The sequence below is a fragment of the Chiloscyllium punctatum genome, chromosome 22 (genome assembly GCF_047496795.1).
Source record: "Chiloscyllium punctatum isolate Juve2018m chromosome 22, sChiPun1.3, whole genome shotgun sequence".
Classification (NCBI taxonomy): domain Eukaryota; kingdom Metazoa; phylum Chordata; class Chondrichthyes; order Orectolobiformes; family Hemiscylliidae; genus Chiloscyllium; species Chiloscyllium punctatum.
In genome coordinates, this window is record NC_092760.1 from 21315153 (window position 1) to 21329093 (window position 13941).

Consider the following 13941-nt stretch of genomic DNA (forward strand, 5'->3'; position numbering starts at 1 on the left):
AATCTACCCAATAAATATGTTCTGCCGCAGAGAATGGAGGTTTATTTACATTAACCATTTACATTAAGGTGTACGGATAAAGTGGCAGCACACACAAGATGCAAAAAGTATCAGGGATGATAGGATGCGGGTGCAAATCTTTGAACTGCAATATTCTCAATCCTGTGACAAAGCAATAAACTGGTTCCCCATTTTTCCAAGGAAAATAACCCCATTGCACATCTTCTGGTGGCTGACTCAGAAATAATTGTGTTCATTGGTTGCAGAATCTTAATCATTCTTTGTCACGAATGGTGAATAATCCTGAGATGTGGGTGACTTGATGGAAGTTAATGGCTTCAGCTACTCTCCCAAGCCTAAACTTGAATGTAAGCAAAATATTACTCACGACACAACGCAGGATTTCTCCAGGAAATGCACACCCCAACCATACTGCAGGCCAAAGAATACGCAGCTATAGCCGTACACAAACATTCACAATCTCCACCAGTGTCACAGGCACATGCATCCCGTACACAAGCTTCGTAATATGGGGTTGGATTAATCTGCAGGGTAAACATTAGAAAGTTTACACCTCATGAAAAAATACAAATATAGATATCTCAAATTTTATTTCACAGAGTTCATATTCATATAGATGCATAATGTGGCTTTAAGCAAAAGGCAAGTTGAGAGATTGCCCAAAAGTTGGTGCTTCTGAGGAACGTCTCACAGGACAAGTTGCCCCAAACTTGACTTATCTCCAACTTTTTGACACCACTCTCTGAACCCGGTTTCTATAAATGGAGAATTTTCTTTGAATTAAATACATTACAATACAAGGCCTTTTAGCCCCAAGTGCTTGCATCTCACCTGTAACTCAAATCCTTTAGCTACTTCCATTCGTAAATTTCAAATCTTTAATCCCTTCACTTAAGGCAGTTAGTTAAAACTTTTCTCCTGCACTTTTCAACGATGTGATTCAAATTGTCCAGCAACTGTTGAATGCTAACACTGAGGAAAGTATCAAACTTTACTTGGAACACTGTTAAAGGTATTGAAGATGGATGGATAAAGTGGCAGCACACACAAGATGCAAAAAATATCAGGGATGAAAGATGCCATTTCTAATTTCTGTCAGATATTTGCGAAAACAGAAAGTACAACTTCACAGAACCAAGACCATCTACAAACTTCATTTCAGAAAGTTTCAGTGGGGAGTGAGTGGTTAATTCTAATCATGTTGAGAGCATTAACTAAATATTTACCCTGTATTCTAAAGTCTATAGAGTGGGTTGAAACCATTAAATTGAGATGTATGGTAGATAATGTGTATATCTATAAATAAAAACTTACAAGTTTATAAAGGTGGCTTCAATCGACAGCCTAGGTTCTAACAGTAGGCACATTGATCACATTTGAATTTTTGATTTGGATAAATTACATTTTTCCTTACTGCATTGTTGAGACACAGTAAAATGATTGTAGGATCTCTCCATTTTCAACTTGCGGTTGTCACTAGAAACTTAAGAATACAGGCCATTCTGCTGAGCGTGTGTTTTGTTGAAACAAATTTGCTGTAATGCGGTTGATGAATTGGGGGCATTGTTTCTGAAGTCTGACCTTTTAAAATGTGTGCTGGCTGTAATGCGATTACATCATCAACCCTTTAAACATTGGGGGGGGGGGGGGGTGGGGGGAGTGAGGAGAAGAACTACCTGTATGCTGTACTTTCTTTTTTGAAAAAATATTTTGCTCTTGACAATTGTTGCAAGTTCTTTGTATAAGAAGATGGAAACCATTCCTGCTCACACACAATTAGGGATTTTTATATAACATGGTGAAAAGATATTTAGAATTCATGGGCGAATAATGCTGTACCTGCGAATTACAAGCTAGAAATGGTTTATCCTTGAGGATGCTGCATTGCTTCTGAGCCCATGCATCTCGATGAAGATTAACTGAACAAGGGTCTTCATTTTTCTTTGCATTTGGACACACAGGTGATACCTTCCAGCTGTTTCCAAACTCCTCCATGTTTACAACCACCAACTGGTTTCTAGTTGTAAAGTCATTATGTACATTGCCATCATAATTACCGCACAATCCACAGATGGAACTCTGTAATACCAAACATAGGTGAGAATTATTGGGTTACTTTGTCCCTCTTTGTTTATTTTTTCCTTCAAAGGTAATTTAAAAAAAACATCATGTCCATCAACATCAACCTAGCAAAGGAAACACTCGCCACACTTTTAGAACAGACCAACACACACACACCAACCACCATCAATCACATTACCAACGAAAATATCATGAAGCTAGTGGACCTGTGCCTCACCACCCACTTTCAACAACATAGTCTACAAACAAACCAACGGCACACCCATGGGATCTCCGCAATCAGGATTCATAGCAGAAGTGGTAATGCAAAGGCTAGAACAAACAGGCCTACCAACCATCAAACCAAACATCGGGGTTTGCTACCTAGATGACACCTTTGTCATCACAAAACGAAACAAGATATAAGAGACATTTAACATTATCAACAACCCCCTCACAGGCATAAAGTTCACCAAGGAGGAAGAAACCGACAACAAACTCGCATTCCTGGACGTCACAGTGGAAAGAACGGACAAGGGAGAACTACAAACCTGCGTATACAGAAAACCGACAAACACTGACCAAATACTCAACTACACCAGCAACTATCCCAACATACACAAATGAAGCTGTATCAGAACACTATTCCAACGAGCCACCATACACTGCAGCACAGACGAACTTCAAAAAACAGGGCCGAAGGGCCTGTTTCCACACTGTAAGTAATCTAATCTAATCCCCAGTTTCTATACTTACTGACCTGCTGCTCAATATATCTTCCTACACCTTGTGTGTGACCACATTTTTATAACTTCTATCTCTGATGCTCTTCACTACATGTGTGCTCCTTCGTGCCTCCAACTGCCTCTCAAGCCGATCAATTCATTTGGTGAGCAGTTGATGCTGGCTACACTTCCTGCAGATGTAATTATCAGGGATGCTCTCGGCATCCATCATTAACCACATCTCGCAGATGGAACACAAAATCCCACCAACTGACATTGACTACACTTCTATTGGATGTTAGTTTACAAATTAAATTTTAATTAGCTCACAAAAATTACAGTTATTACTTTCTAACAGATAGCACCTCCCCCCCCCCAACTTACTCACTCTCTGAGCTCCATGTCCTGACCAGAAGATGAATTAACTGTACTAACCCTTTCGAAAGACTGAGGCACACTTATCCTGCACTACAGTGAGATTTTTTTCACCTGCAGCACCAAGGGAATGAATGGGTTAACACAAATTAGCCCCCGAACAGCACTGACCAATCAAAACATGCATTCTCTTTTCTCCCTGCAATGTTAGTGGGATGCTTCCCCAGAATGGGTGGCTGTTAGCCCCTCCTTAAAGGACTTGTGGATAAATTGACAATCAGGCAAGTTACTTTGGCTGGGAAGATGGTATGCTTTTTGACTATTGTTTCAGTTGTATCCATTCAGGTAAGTGGTTTATACCTTGTCATTCATTGATGGACAAGGTGCAAAACACCTTACCTTGAGTTGTGCTAGTAGCTGAAACATTTATATGACTGGCCAAGGGGAGTGCCTAAAACATCACAGACAGAAAATTTGACAATGGGTCTTTACTTGGTGTTTGATGTACAACTTCCAGTGATCAAATCAAAGCAGTCAATGACCAAGGCAAGATGAAGATTGATCATGCATTCCAATATTAATTAGCATTGGACATTCAGTATGATAAAAATAGGCAAACATATCTTTGTAATTTAAGTGAGTTGTTGAAATGATGACATAATGAAAGAGAATCAGTAACAATCGAGTGATCTTAGTCACTTCTTTCACATTCATATAACAAGATGTGAAAACATTTGTTATTAAGTTCAAGGTAATCAGGAAGAGTCATCATGGCTTTGTGAAAATGAAATCATATTTGATCAAATTATTGGAGTTCATTGAGAAGGTAAGATATGTGGTGGATTAAGGGAAATGAGTGGGTGTACTATTCCCTGACTTTCAGAAGGCACTTGATAAGGTACCACATCAAAGATTATTGTGCCTAAAAAGCTCATGATGTAGATGGTAACATTTTGGTATAGAAATAAGATTGGTTGGCTAACTGGAAGCAGAGAGGAAGTGTAAATGAATTCTTTTCAGATTGGTAGGATTGGAGTATTGAGGGAAAGATGTCTTGTTGCAGTTATACAGGGCCTGAATGAGGCCACACCTTGAATATTATATGCACTTTTGGTCTCCTCGCCTGAGGAAGGATGTTCTTGCTATTGAGGGAGTCCAGTGGAGGTTTTAGATTGATTGATTCCCTCGAAAGCAGGATTGACATCTAAGGAAAGATTGGATCAACTGTTCTTGCATAGAACATAGAACATTATAATGCAGTACAGGCCCTTCGGCCCTCAATGTTGCGCCAACCTGTGGAAGCAATCTGAAGCCTATCTATCCTACACTATTCCATTTTCATCCATATGTTTATCCAATGACCATTTAATGTCCTTAAATTTGGTGAGTCTACTACTGTTGCAGGCAGTGCATTCCACACCTCTACTACTCTGAGTAAAGAAACTTCTGACATCTGTCCTATATCTATCACCCCTCAATTTAAAGCTATGTCCCCTTGTGGTAGGCATCACCATTGTGGAAAAAGGCTCACTGAAATTTAGAAGAATGAGAAGAGATTTCATAGAAAGAAAAAAACATCCTGATTGGACTGGACGCAGGAAGAATGTTCCCAATGTTGGAGAAGTCCGGAACAAGGGTTCACAGTCCAAGAATAAGGGGTAAGTCATTCAGGACTGACCTCAGGAAGAATTTCTTCACTCAGCGTTGTGAATCTGTGGAATTCTCTAACACAGGAAGCTGTTGGTGCTAGTTCATTAGATATATTCAAGAGGGAGTTGGACATGGCCCTTGTGGCCAAGGAGATCAAGAAGTATGGGGAGAGGATGGAAATGAGATACTGAGATTGCATGATCAGCCATGTTCATATTGAATGGTGGTGCAGTCAAAAGACTGAATGACCTACTCCTATACATATTTTCTATGTTTCTATGTAATGAATGACATGTCACACAAATAGGCACAGTTTATAATTTATATAAAAAATGCTTGCTGACACCAATGATCTGATAATATTTATTGATTGCATATACTCACCACTGATTATATCCAAATGCACATATAGAACATTAAGAAAGTTTTTACAAATTAAAATTATAAGTCCATCTTGTTTTACTCTTTATTTTCATTAACCAATTTACTTTTTTTTATTAGGTAGTTGTAATTCTTTGCTCAAATTTATTTATGAGAGATCCTTGCTAGTGAGCATGTTCCTAGGTGTCAGCGAGCATAGCCTTTATGTAAATGGTGCCGATGAAGGTTGTATTGCCAAATGTGTTGATCACGCAAAGATTGATAGAAAAATTGGTTGAGAAAACGACATGGGCGGTTACAAAATTGATATTGACAGGTTACCTGAATTGGTAAAGATTTGGCAAATTGAGTCTAATGTGGGAAAATGAGAGGTTGTCCATTTTGGAAGGAAGAATAAAAAAATGGTGGAAGGTTGCGGAGCTCTGAGTTGCAAAGGTATCTGGGTATCCTAGTGCATGGATCACAAAAGGTTCATATGCAGAAACAGCAAGTAATCAGGAAAGCCAATAGAATATTGTTGTTTAGATTAGATTACTTACAGTGTGGAAACAGGCCCTTCGGCCCAACAAGTCCACACCGCCCCGCCGAAGCGCAACCCATCCATACCCCTACATCTACCCCTTACCTAACACTATGGGCAATTTAGCATGGCCAATTCACCTGACCTGCACATCTTTGGACTGTGGGAGGAAACCGGAGCACCCGGAGGAAACCCACACAGACACGGGGAGAACGTGCAAACTCCACACAGTCAGTCGCCTGAGGCGGGAAATGAACCCGGGTCTCTGGCGCTGTGAGGCAGCAGTGCTAACCACTGTGCCACCGTGCCGCCCATTATTGTGAAAGGAATGGAATACAAAAGTATGCTTCAATTATACAGGGCATTGGGAAGACCCTGTTTGGAGAAATGTACACAGTACTGGTTACAGTGTTTATGAACAGATGCGTATGTGTTGGAGGCAGTTCAGAAAAGGTTTTCTAGACTAATACCTGTAATGGGCAGACTATCTTATGAGGAAATGTTGGACAGGCTAGGCTTGTATCCACTGAAGCTTAGAATAACAAGCAATTTGATCAAAACAACATTTAACAACAATCTGAAAGGTCATGATGGGGGAGATGTGGAGAGGATGTTTCCTCTTATGGGAGAATCTAGAACAAAGGGTTATCCCTTTAAAACAGATAAGTTGAATTTTTTTTCTCTCCGAGAGAGTTGTGAGACTTTTGAACGCTCTCCTTGAAAAGGCAGAGTCCTTGAATATTTTTAAGGCTGAAAAAAGATTCCAGTTAAGCAAGGGGGGAAAAGTTAGCAGGATCAGAACAAATGTGGATTTGAGGTTACAATCAGATCAAACGTGAACTTATTAAATGGTGAAACAGGCTTAAGGGGCCAAATGGCCTACTCCTCCTTGTGATTCACATGTTCATATGTCTGTAAATACACTGGCGATTAACAATGTTCTTCAACAAAAATTTACTCAGTCCTTGTGGCAATAAATAAATGGCATGAAATATCATTCTCTCACAACAACAGGCAGATATCTTCTCCTACAATACTTGGTGTTGCTTGCTCTGACCCACAAATGAATTGTTTCCAAGTGTGCTCTTCATTCATTAGCTTCAGTTGAAAAAGCATACAGTGACTTGCCGGAGAATGGACTGTGATAATCAATCTCAGACAATAAAAATAGTAACAGGAAATCATATGCTAACTCTTTGTAGCAGAATGTATTAGCCATCATAACAACTCTCAATATATCTCAAAGTAAATAATTACATGAAGGGGTTTGAGATACTTCAACCATGAGCAATGATAAGGAATGTTGAAAGTGAGTGCTAGTTCAAAATGTTTTAAATTGCTGTTAATGTAAAGAGCATCGTTTGTAATATCAAGGTTCAGAAGTAAGCACTTACCTGAAAGGAGTGACTGAGTTTAATGGTCAAGCTTGTTTTCTTATCCCAAATCAACACCAGTCCATTTTTAGCTTCAATTACAAGGTAAATGCCAAGATAACGTACTTCATAAGGAATGTGTTTGCCGCTACCAAACTTTACCACTTCATACTTTCCACCTGAGAGTTTTATTTCCAAGTTCTGAAAGATTGTAAACAATCTAGTGAGATAAATACCATGTAAAATAGCTACATATAAATTGCAGAATTAAGTTAGTGTATTTGTTGGATTATTAGAAATGTATAGCGTGTTAACAACATGTTGTGTTATTTAAACACTAATTGTTCAGCAAGTTCAAGGGATTAAAAGATGAGATACATATCTCCAGAATTTGCTGGAGTTTGCTCCAACACTTTCTTTGTATAAAGGGCACCTTGCTCTCTTGGCATATGTTTAAGACTTTTCTGATTTTGAACATTATTTGTCCCATTAAGCTTGTCACAGAAAATTCAGTCTTATAATTAACAGCATATGTGTCTCTTTACCTTAATGATGTGAAATCCTCTAGAAATCCTTAGAGTCCAGGAATCATTTTGCTAAATCTAAACTGCCCTCCATATAAGCTACTCTATCCTGAAGGTGTGGTACCCAGGATTCGTCACGATACTTGATACAAGATCTAAAACAGGGCTTTTGTATAGAAACATGATGTTTACCCTGTTCTATTCTAATCCTCTAGACATAAAGGCTAGATTCTATTAGATTTTTGACTGTTTCCTGATCCTCACTAAACTCATCTTCTCCACGTGTCCCATCTCCTTCTGTCACTAAAGTGCTGGCAATCTAACCTCCCCTCCTTCCAATTAGCTAAAGTATTAATTCTACTGTCCCTTTCTCTTATAAGTTAATGCTCATTATTGCTTTCCTCAATCCGCCAACCCCTACCATTCTTGCAAACTTCCATCACCAATCTTCATTTCCTCTCAAGTCCTTGCATGTGTGATCACCTCCAAAACCTGCACTTATCTTTCTTGGAATTCCATGTTTGAATCCCTCCATATCCCCAAGCAACAAATGACACACTGTGACTGTGTGACAAAGGTAAACTCTCCCATTTTGTCCATCTCAAACTGTTGAAGTTGACCTCGCAATCCTCCTCAAACATCTCCATTGCTTTTTTTATTCTCTCTCTCAAGGGATTACAAGGTGAGATAAATATCTCCAGCATTTGCTGGAGTTTGCTCCAACATTTTATATGTATAAAGGGCACCTTGCCCTCTTGGCATTTTTTTGTATAAAGGGCACAGTACACTGGCTGTGGCCAGCCAGCTCGGAGTCAGTCCTCAATTGAGAAGATTCTAATCTCCTGATTATGCATATTTTTTCCTTCTGAGGAGATTCTTAATCTCCTGGCAATATATATTTTGCCTTTTAATCTTATCTCCTGTTTATTTATTTCTTCTTTTCTTTTATCCTCTCCTCATACTACTGCCAAACAGTAGTAGTGCTTATTTCTCCCCAGCACTCATGTCGTGCGCGTGTAGGTGTTGGACACAGTGAAGAAATATTGACTGCAGAAAACCTTATTCCTATACCACCACCAGGAAGAGAAAAAAAAACACCCAAATGTTTGGAAGAAGATTTGTAGATTGGGTGCTCGTTGTTGTGGTTCTGTTCGCTGAGCTGGGAATTTGTGTTGCAGACGTTTCGTCCCCTGTCTAGGTGACATCCTCAGTGCTTGAGGATTTCTGAAACATTTCAAAAACATTTCTGAACTGACAGCCAGACTACTGTGACCACCTAGGACTCATAACAGCACACAAACCAACAGCCACTCTCAGACAACAACTCACCAGGACGAAGGTTCCGATACCCAGCACGAGCAAAACCAATGTAGTGTAGAAAATCCCATGCAAGGACTGCACAAAACACTACATCGGACAAACAGGAAGACAGCTAACGATCCGTGTCCATGAACACCAACTAGCCACAAAACGACATGACCAGCTATCCTTAGTAGCCACACACACAGATGACAAGCAACATGAGTTCGACTGGGGCAACACTACTATTATAGGACAAGCCAAACAGAACAGCCAGGGAATTCCTAGAGGCGTGGCACTCATCCACTGATTCAATCAATAAGCACATCGACCTGGACCCAATATACCGGCCGCTGCAGTGGACAGCTGGAACTGACAACCGGAAGCGGCTGAAACAAATCACTATAAATGCCGGAGGAAGCATCACCGAAGCACTTCACAGGAGGCTCCCAAGCACTGAGGATGTCACCTAGACAGGGGACGAAACGTCTACAACACAAATTCCCAGCTCGGCGAACAGAACCACAACACCCAAATGGCCAGTGACAAGTAGTGCCCCATCCCTTTATGGCAAAACCTGCATGAATGAACATCTTCATTGTCGTCCAGGTAGATGAGACTACTCTCTCCTGGTTCCAATCTTATCTATTTAATCATGGCCAAGTATTATTTCCAATGGCTTCCCTTCCTGCTCCCGCAGTGTTACCTCCATGGTCCTATCCTGTGTTTTATCCAATGCTGCAATTTTTTGATAGATTTTGAAGGCATATAATTAGTGTTCACATTTATTCTGAGATCCAGTCCTATTTCACCACCACCACCTCTGTTAACCCCAAAGTGTTCAGATTGCTATCTGACATCCAGGACTGAATCAGAAGAAATTTTCTTCAATCACTGAGATGACCAAAGTCACCTTTGATGCCCACTTCAAACTCCATTTTCTAGCTAATAACTTTGTCCCTCTTGCTGGCAACTGCATGAGACTATCTTTTTATTCTTGCTGTTAATGCCCAACATCACTCTGCCTTAGCTCATCTACTGCTGAAATCCACAATGCATTTGTTATCTCCTAAAATTGACTAAACCACTGCACACTCATCTGGTCTTACATATTCTACACTTTGTAAACTTCAGGTGATGAAAATTTCTGGTGCTTGTGTACTAACTCACACCAAATCCTGTTCACCAATGACCCATGTGTTCACTGACCTACACGAGGCTTTGATCAAGCAAAGTCTTGATTTTTAAAACTGTTGCCTTGTTTTGAAAACCCTCCATGGCTTCACTACCTCCTACCTCTGTCATATCCTGAGCCTCGCAACCTTACCAGAATGTTCATCTAATTTTGGCCTTAAGCATCTTTGACTTTAACTGATCCACAGTTGGCAGCTTAACTTCAGTTGCCTAGGTCCTAAGCTCTAGAATTCCCTCCCTCTCCTCTCTGCCTCTCTAGGACATTGACCTCCTTCTTCCTACATTGCTAGGCATTTCTCCAAATGGCTGCACTGACCTTGGTGGTGATCTCAGAGCAGACTGGCATGGTCTGCCATTGTAGCCTCCCCTGCTGGTCCGAGGGGAAGAGGATGTCCCATCTGTGCACCACACTGTCCACCAGGACCTTTAGGCCCTTGGCTTCAAAATGGAGCACCAAATTGTTTTTGTCTGCCATGTTTGGGAAAATGTCTTTAACCATACAGGGCTCCAGACTGATGGTGCTTGTCTAGATGCACAATGGTCTTTTATATTGCACTGAAGCCAAGAATGTTGATCAAGTCTGGGAAACCTGGTGAGCTGTTTTGGGAAAAGTGCATGATGACTGAGATAGAATAGCGCAAGATGGAAGCTATAGGCACATGGTAGTTAATGAGATGAGTTTGGTAAGGTAGTGAGAAAATCCATTGAGCCTCGCAGTGAAAACCCTTCCAAAGAATTTCATGCATTTAGCATTTAGCCAAATAAACATCAGATTCAGCCCACTTACTCTGTTCCTCTGCTTCCAAACTTGCTGAGTTTTTCACACCATTCTGTTTTTTTTTCTTTCAGAAGATTATAGTTATGGCATTTTACATGTTCTCATTGACCTACTTTAAAACCCTGAAGTGGAAACCATCTGGAGATTTATTACTCTTTAGCACCTTTGCTTTCCTCATTATGTTTACATTGTTTAAGTCAATTAGAGTGAATCCCTGCCTCTTCTTCAATATTAATATTCTTGGCAGGTATAGCAGACTATCCTTTTCCTTTCCTGTAAACTCTGACTCAATACAGTTATTTGATGTGCCCATCATTTTCTTATGCTCACTGATCACACCAGTGCTATCATTCTCAAGAGTCCATGTTACTCCTGATTGATCTGTATTTGTCTAACAACTACCACATTTAGGCAGCATAGACATATTTGTCCATCAGCAGCACTGTTGTTTTCCCACATATGTTTCTTAATTCTCTCTTGTGAAGCAACCAATCTGATTATTAGTCTGTTCCTTTTTGTTTGTTGCAGAGTTGTTGTTTCTACTATCTTTTCAATCCCAATTCATTCACATAAAATTTTTGTAACTGCCACATTCATTCTTTTCACTCGGATCCTGGTCCCCAGCCTGGTTCAGCAAATGTACAATTCCCTCCTGTTCCAGTTCCAGTGCCGGTGCCGGTGTCTGATACAACGCCTTTCCCACATCATTCTTTCAGTCACTTCCCTTATCTACGAATTTCTATTTCAATTTGTATGTGGTTTGAGCAAAATACAAAGATTCCAACCCTGTTTTTTAAAATATTTAACACCTCGTTTCCCTCAACACTTTTGCTTGTACCCGTTCAAGTCCATGAAGTGGATACAGTGATTCTGATTGCATATTATCCTGTTCACTTACCCCTAAGAAGATTTTAATTGATTTAGAACATGTTGTTCCAGTGGTCCCACAAGGGATGTTTTCAGTGACTACTCTGAAGGTGCCATCCAAGGTGTTATTTCCACAATAATCCTAGCAAGTATGAATAGACAGAATTAAAAACTAACAATTCTACAGAATATATAACTGTAAGTCTATAAATATACCGCAAACAAAACTAATTTAGCTCTAAAAACTCTGAAATTGGAATGCAAGAGCAGTAATAGACGGAGCAATTTAGCATCATTGTACTTGTTGAACTATTAAAGTAGCACCATTACGTAGTTAACTTTCACTGATATAAGATCCAAATTTTCCTTTACATTGTCCATCTTTTGTTCTATTTGAAAAATAAGACAATGATTATTTTAATGAATAGGCATATTTGTCTCCAATACCTGTGCAACAATGTATTCACAGTCACCATTAAAATTGTAACGTTTTCCATCGAAAGTGACGTAGTTCCCATCTCCATAGATCATGCATGTCCCATGACACTGTTGGTCTGTGCAGGTCCACAATCTATTCTTGCATTCACTTAAAAAGTCAAACAAGATGTACATTAACCAAATTATATTGCTAGTGTTATTACACTGATGTACCTTACCTGTTGGTTAAAAATGAGTAAATATTTTCTACGTACCATGAATTACAGTCCACCTGTACAATGTCCCCAGAATGGTACTGAATTCCATTATGAGTACATGGGCACTGATTTATAGGAATACAGCCACCACTTCCATCAGAAACTAAACCATTAGGACATACACAACCAGAGACACAACCTGTGGCATACTGTAAAGAAAACAAAATTGAAAGTTTAATTTAATCACTGAGCAGCAAAGAGCGACAATATCCAGAGATTACTAAAATGCTGACAAGTACAAAATAAAAGCAACAGGGAAAATATAGGCGGAAAGACTAGATTACGTTTATGAAGAACATAATGGATTGGGGGGCATGGGAGAGGTGCAATGCAAACTCACCAGGATGACAATGAAACAAAAGGGATGAATGATGCAAGGATTGTAAAAAATGAGGCTCACATTCCCACAAGCACAGAAAATTCAGGGGGTTCTAATTGAAATGTTTCAGTTGATTATACGATATGTCTGGGTACATAAAGCAAACATTTTTAAAACTAATTTTTGGGATGTCATTAACTTTGGCAAGGTCAGCATTTAGTTTCCATCCTTACTTACTCTTGAAGATGCTAGTGAGGCACATTCTTGAACTGTTTCAGTCTTTCTGTTGTCAGTAAACTCTTAGTGCTATCAGGAAGGGAGTTCCAGGATTTTGAGGCATTGACATTGAAGGAATATATCTCCAAGTCAGGAAGCTGTGTGACTCAAGGGGAAACTTGCAGAAGGTGGTGTTTCTGCCTTTGTCCTGATAGGTGACAAAGGTTGCAGATTTAGAAAGTACTGAGCAGGTTCCTGCAACAAATCCTACAGATGGAATACACAGTTACCACTGTGTGTTGGTAGTGGAGAGAATGAATGTATAAGGTTCCAATCAAGTGGGCTGCATTATCTTAGATGGTACCAAGTTGCTTGAGTGTTGTTAGAGCTGCACTCATCCAGACAAATGGAGAGTATTCTATCACGCTCCTGACCTCTGTCTTGTAGATAATGAACTTATCCTGGGAAGATCTCCTCTAATTCACACACCATTCTGACTTGGAACTCGCATTGTCATGGGGTCAAAATTCTGGAATTCCTTTCCTAACAACACCAGGGGATGTACCGACAACCCAATGCCTGCAGCAGTTCAAGGAACCAGCTCATTACAACCTTCTTATGAGCAAATAAGGATGAGCAAGAAACACTAGTCTAACCCATGACATCCACTTCCCATGACCATTTTTTTAACAGCTGATGCGCAAGGTTTGCAGTGTCAGGGGATGGGTTATCTGATGCAGAGTTCAGCCTGTGAGTTGTCCATGTAGCCACAAAGTTTATTCAGCTGATTCAGTTACATTGAATGTCACAAACAGATGGTTAGATTGTCTCTTTCTGGAGAAGTGATTGCCTTATATTTGTTTAGCACGAATGTCATTTGCCATTCTCAGTCCAAGCCTGAATGTTGTCCAGATCCTGCTACATGTGGAATGAATTCTTTCGG

General features: G+C 39.9%; 1 protein-coding gene across 1 annotated transcript in view; it reads right to left on the reverse strand.

Annotated features, from left to right (window-relative positions):
- LOC140493876 (uncharacterized) overlaps positions 1-13941 on the reverse strand; it is a 172247-nt gene that overhangs the window by 118888 nt on the left and 39418 nt on the right. The window contains exons 20-25 of the mRNA XM_072592870.1: positions 12461-12612; positions 12216-12354; positions 11800-11910; positions 7128-7307; positions 1861-2100; positions 389-545 (exon numbers count right to left, since the gene is read on the reverse strand). Coding sequence (XP_072448971.1) covers positions 389-545; positions 1861-2100; positions 7128-7307; positions 11800-11910; positions 12216-12354; positions 12461-12612 — 979 coding nt within the window. The remainder of the gene's footprint in view (positions 1-388; positions 546-1860; positions 2101-7127; positions 7308-11799; positions 11911-12215; positions 12355-12460; positions 12613-13941) is intronic.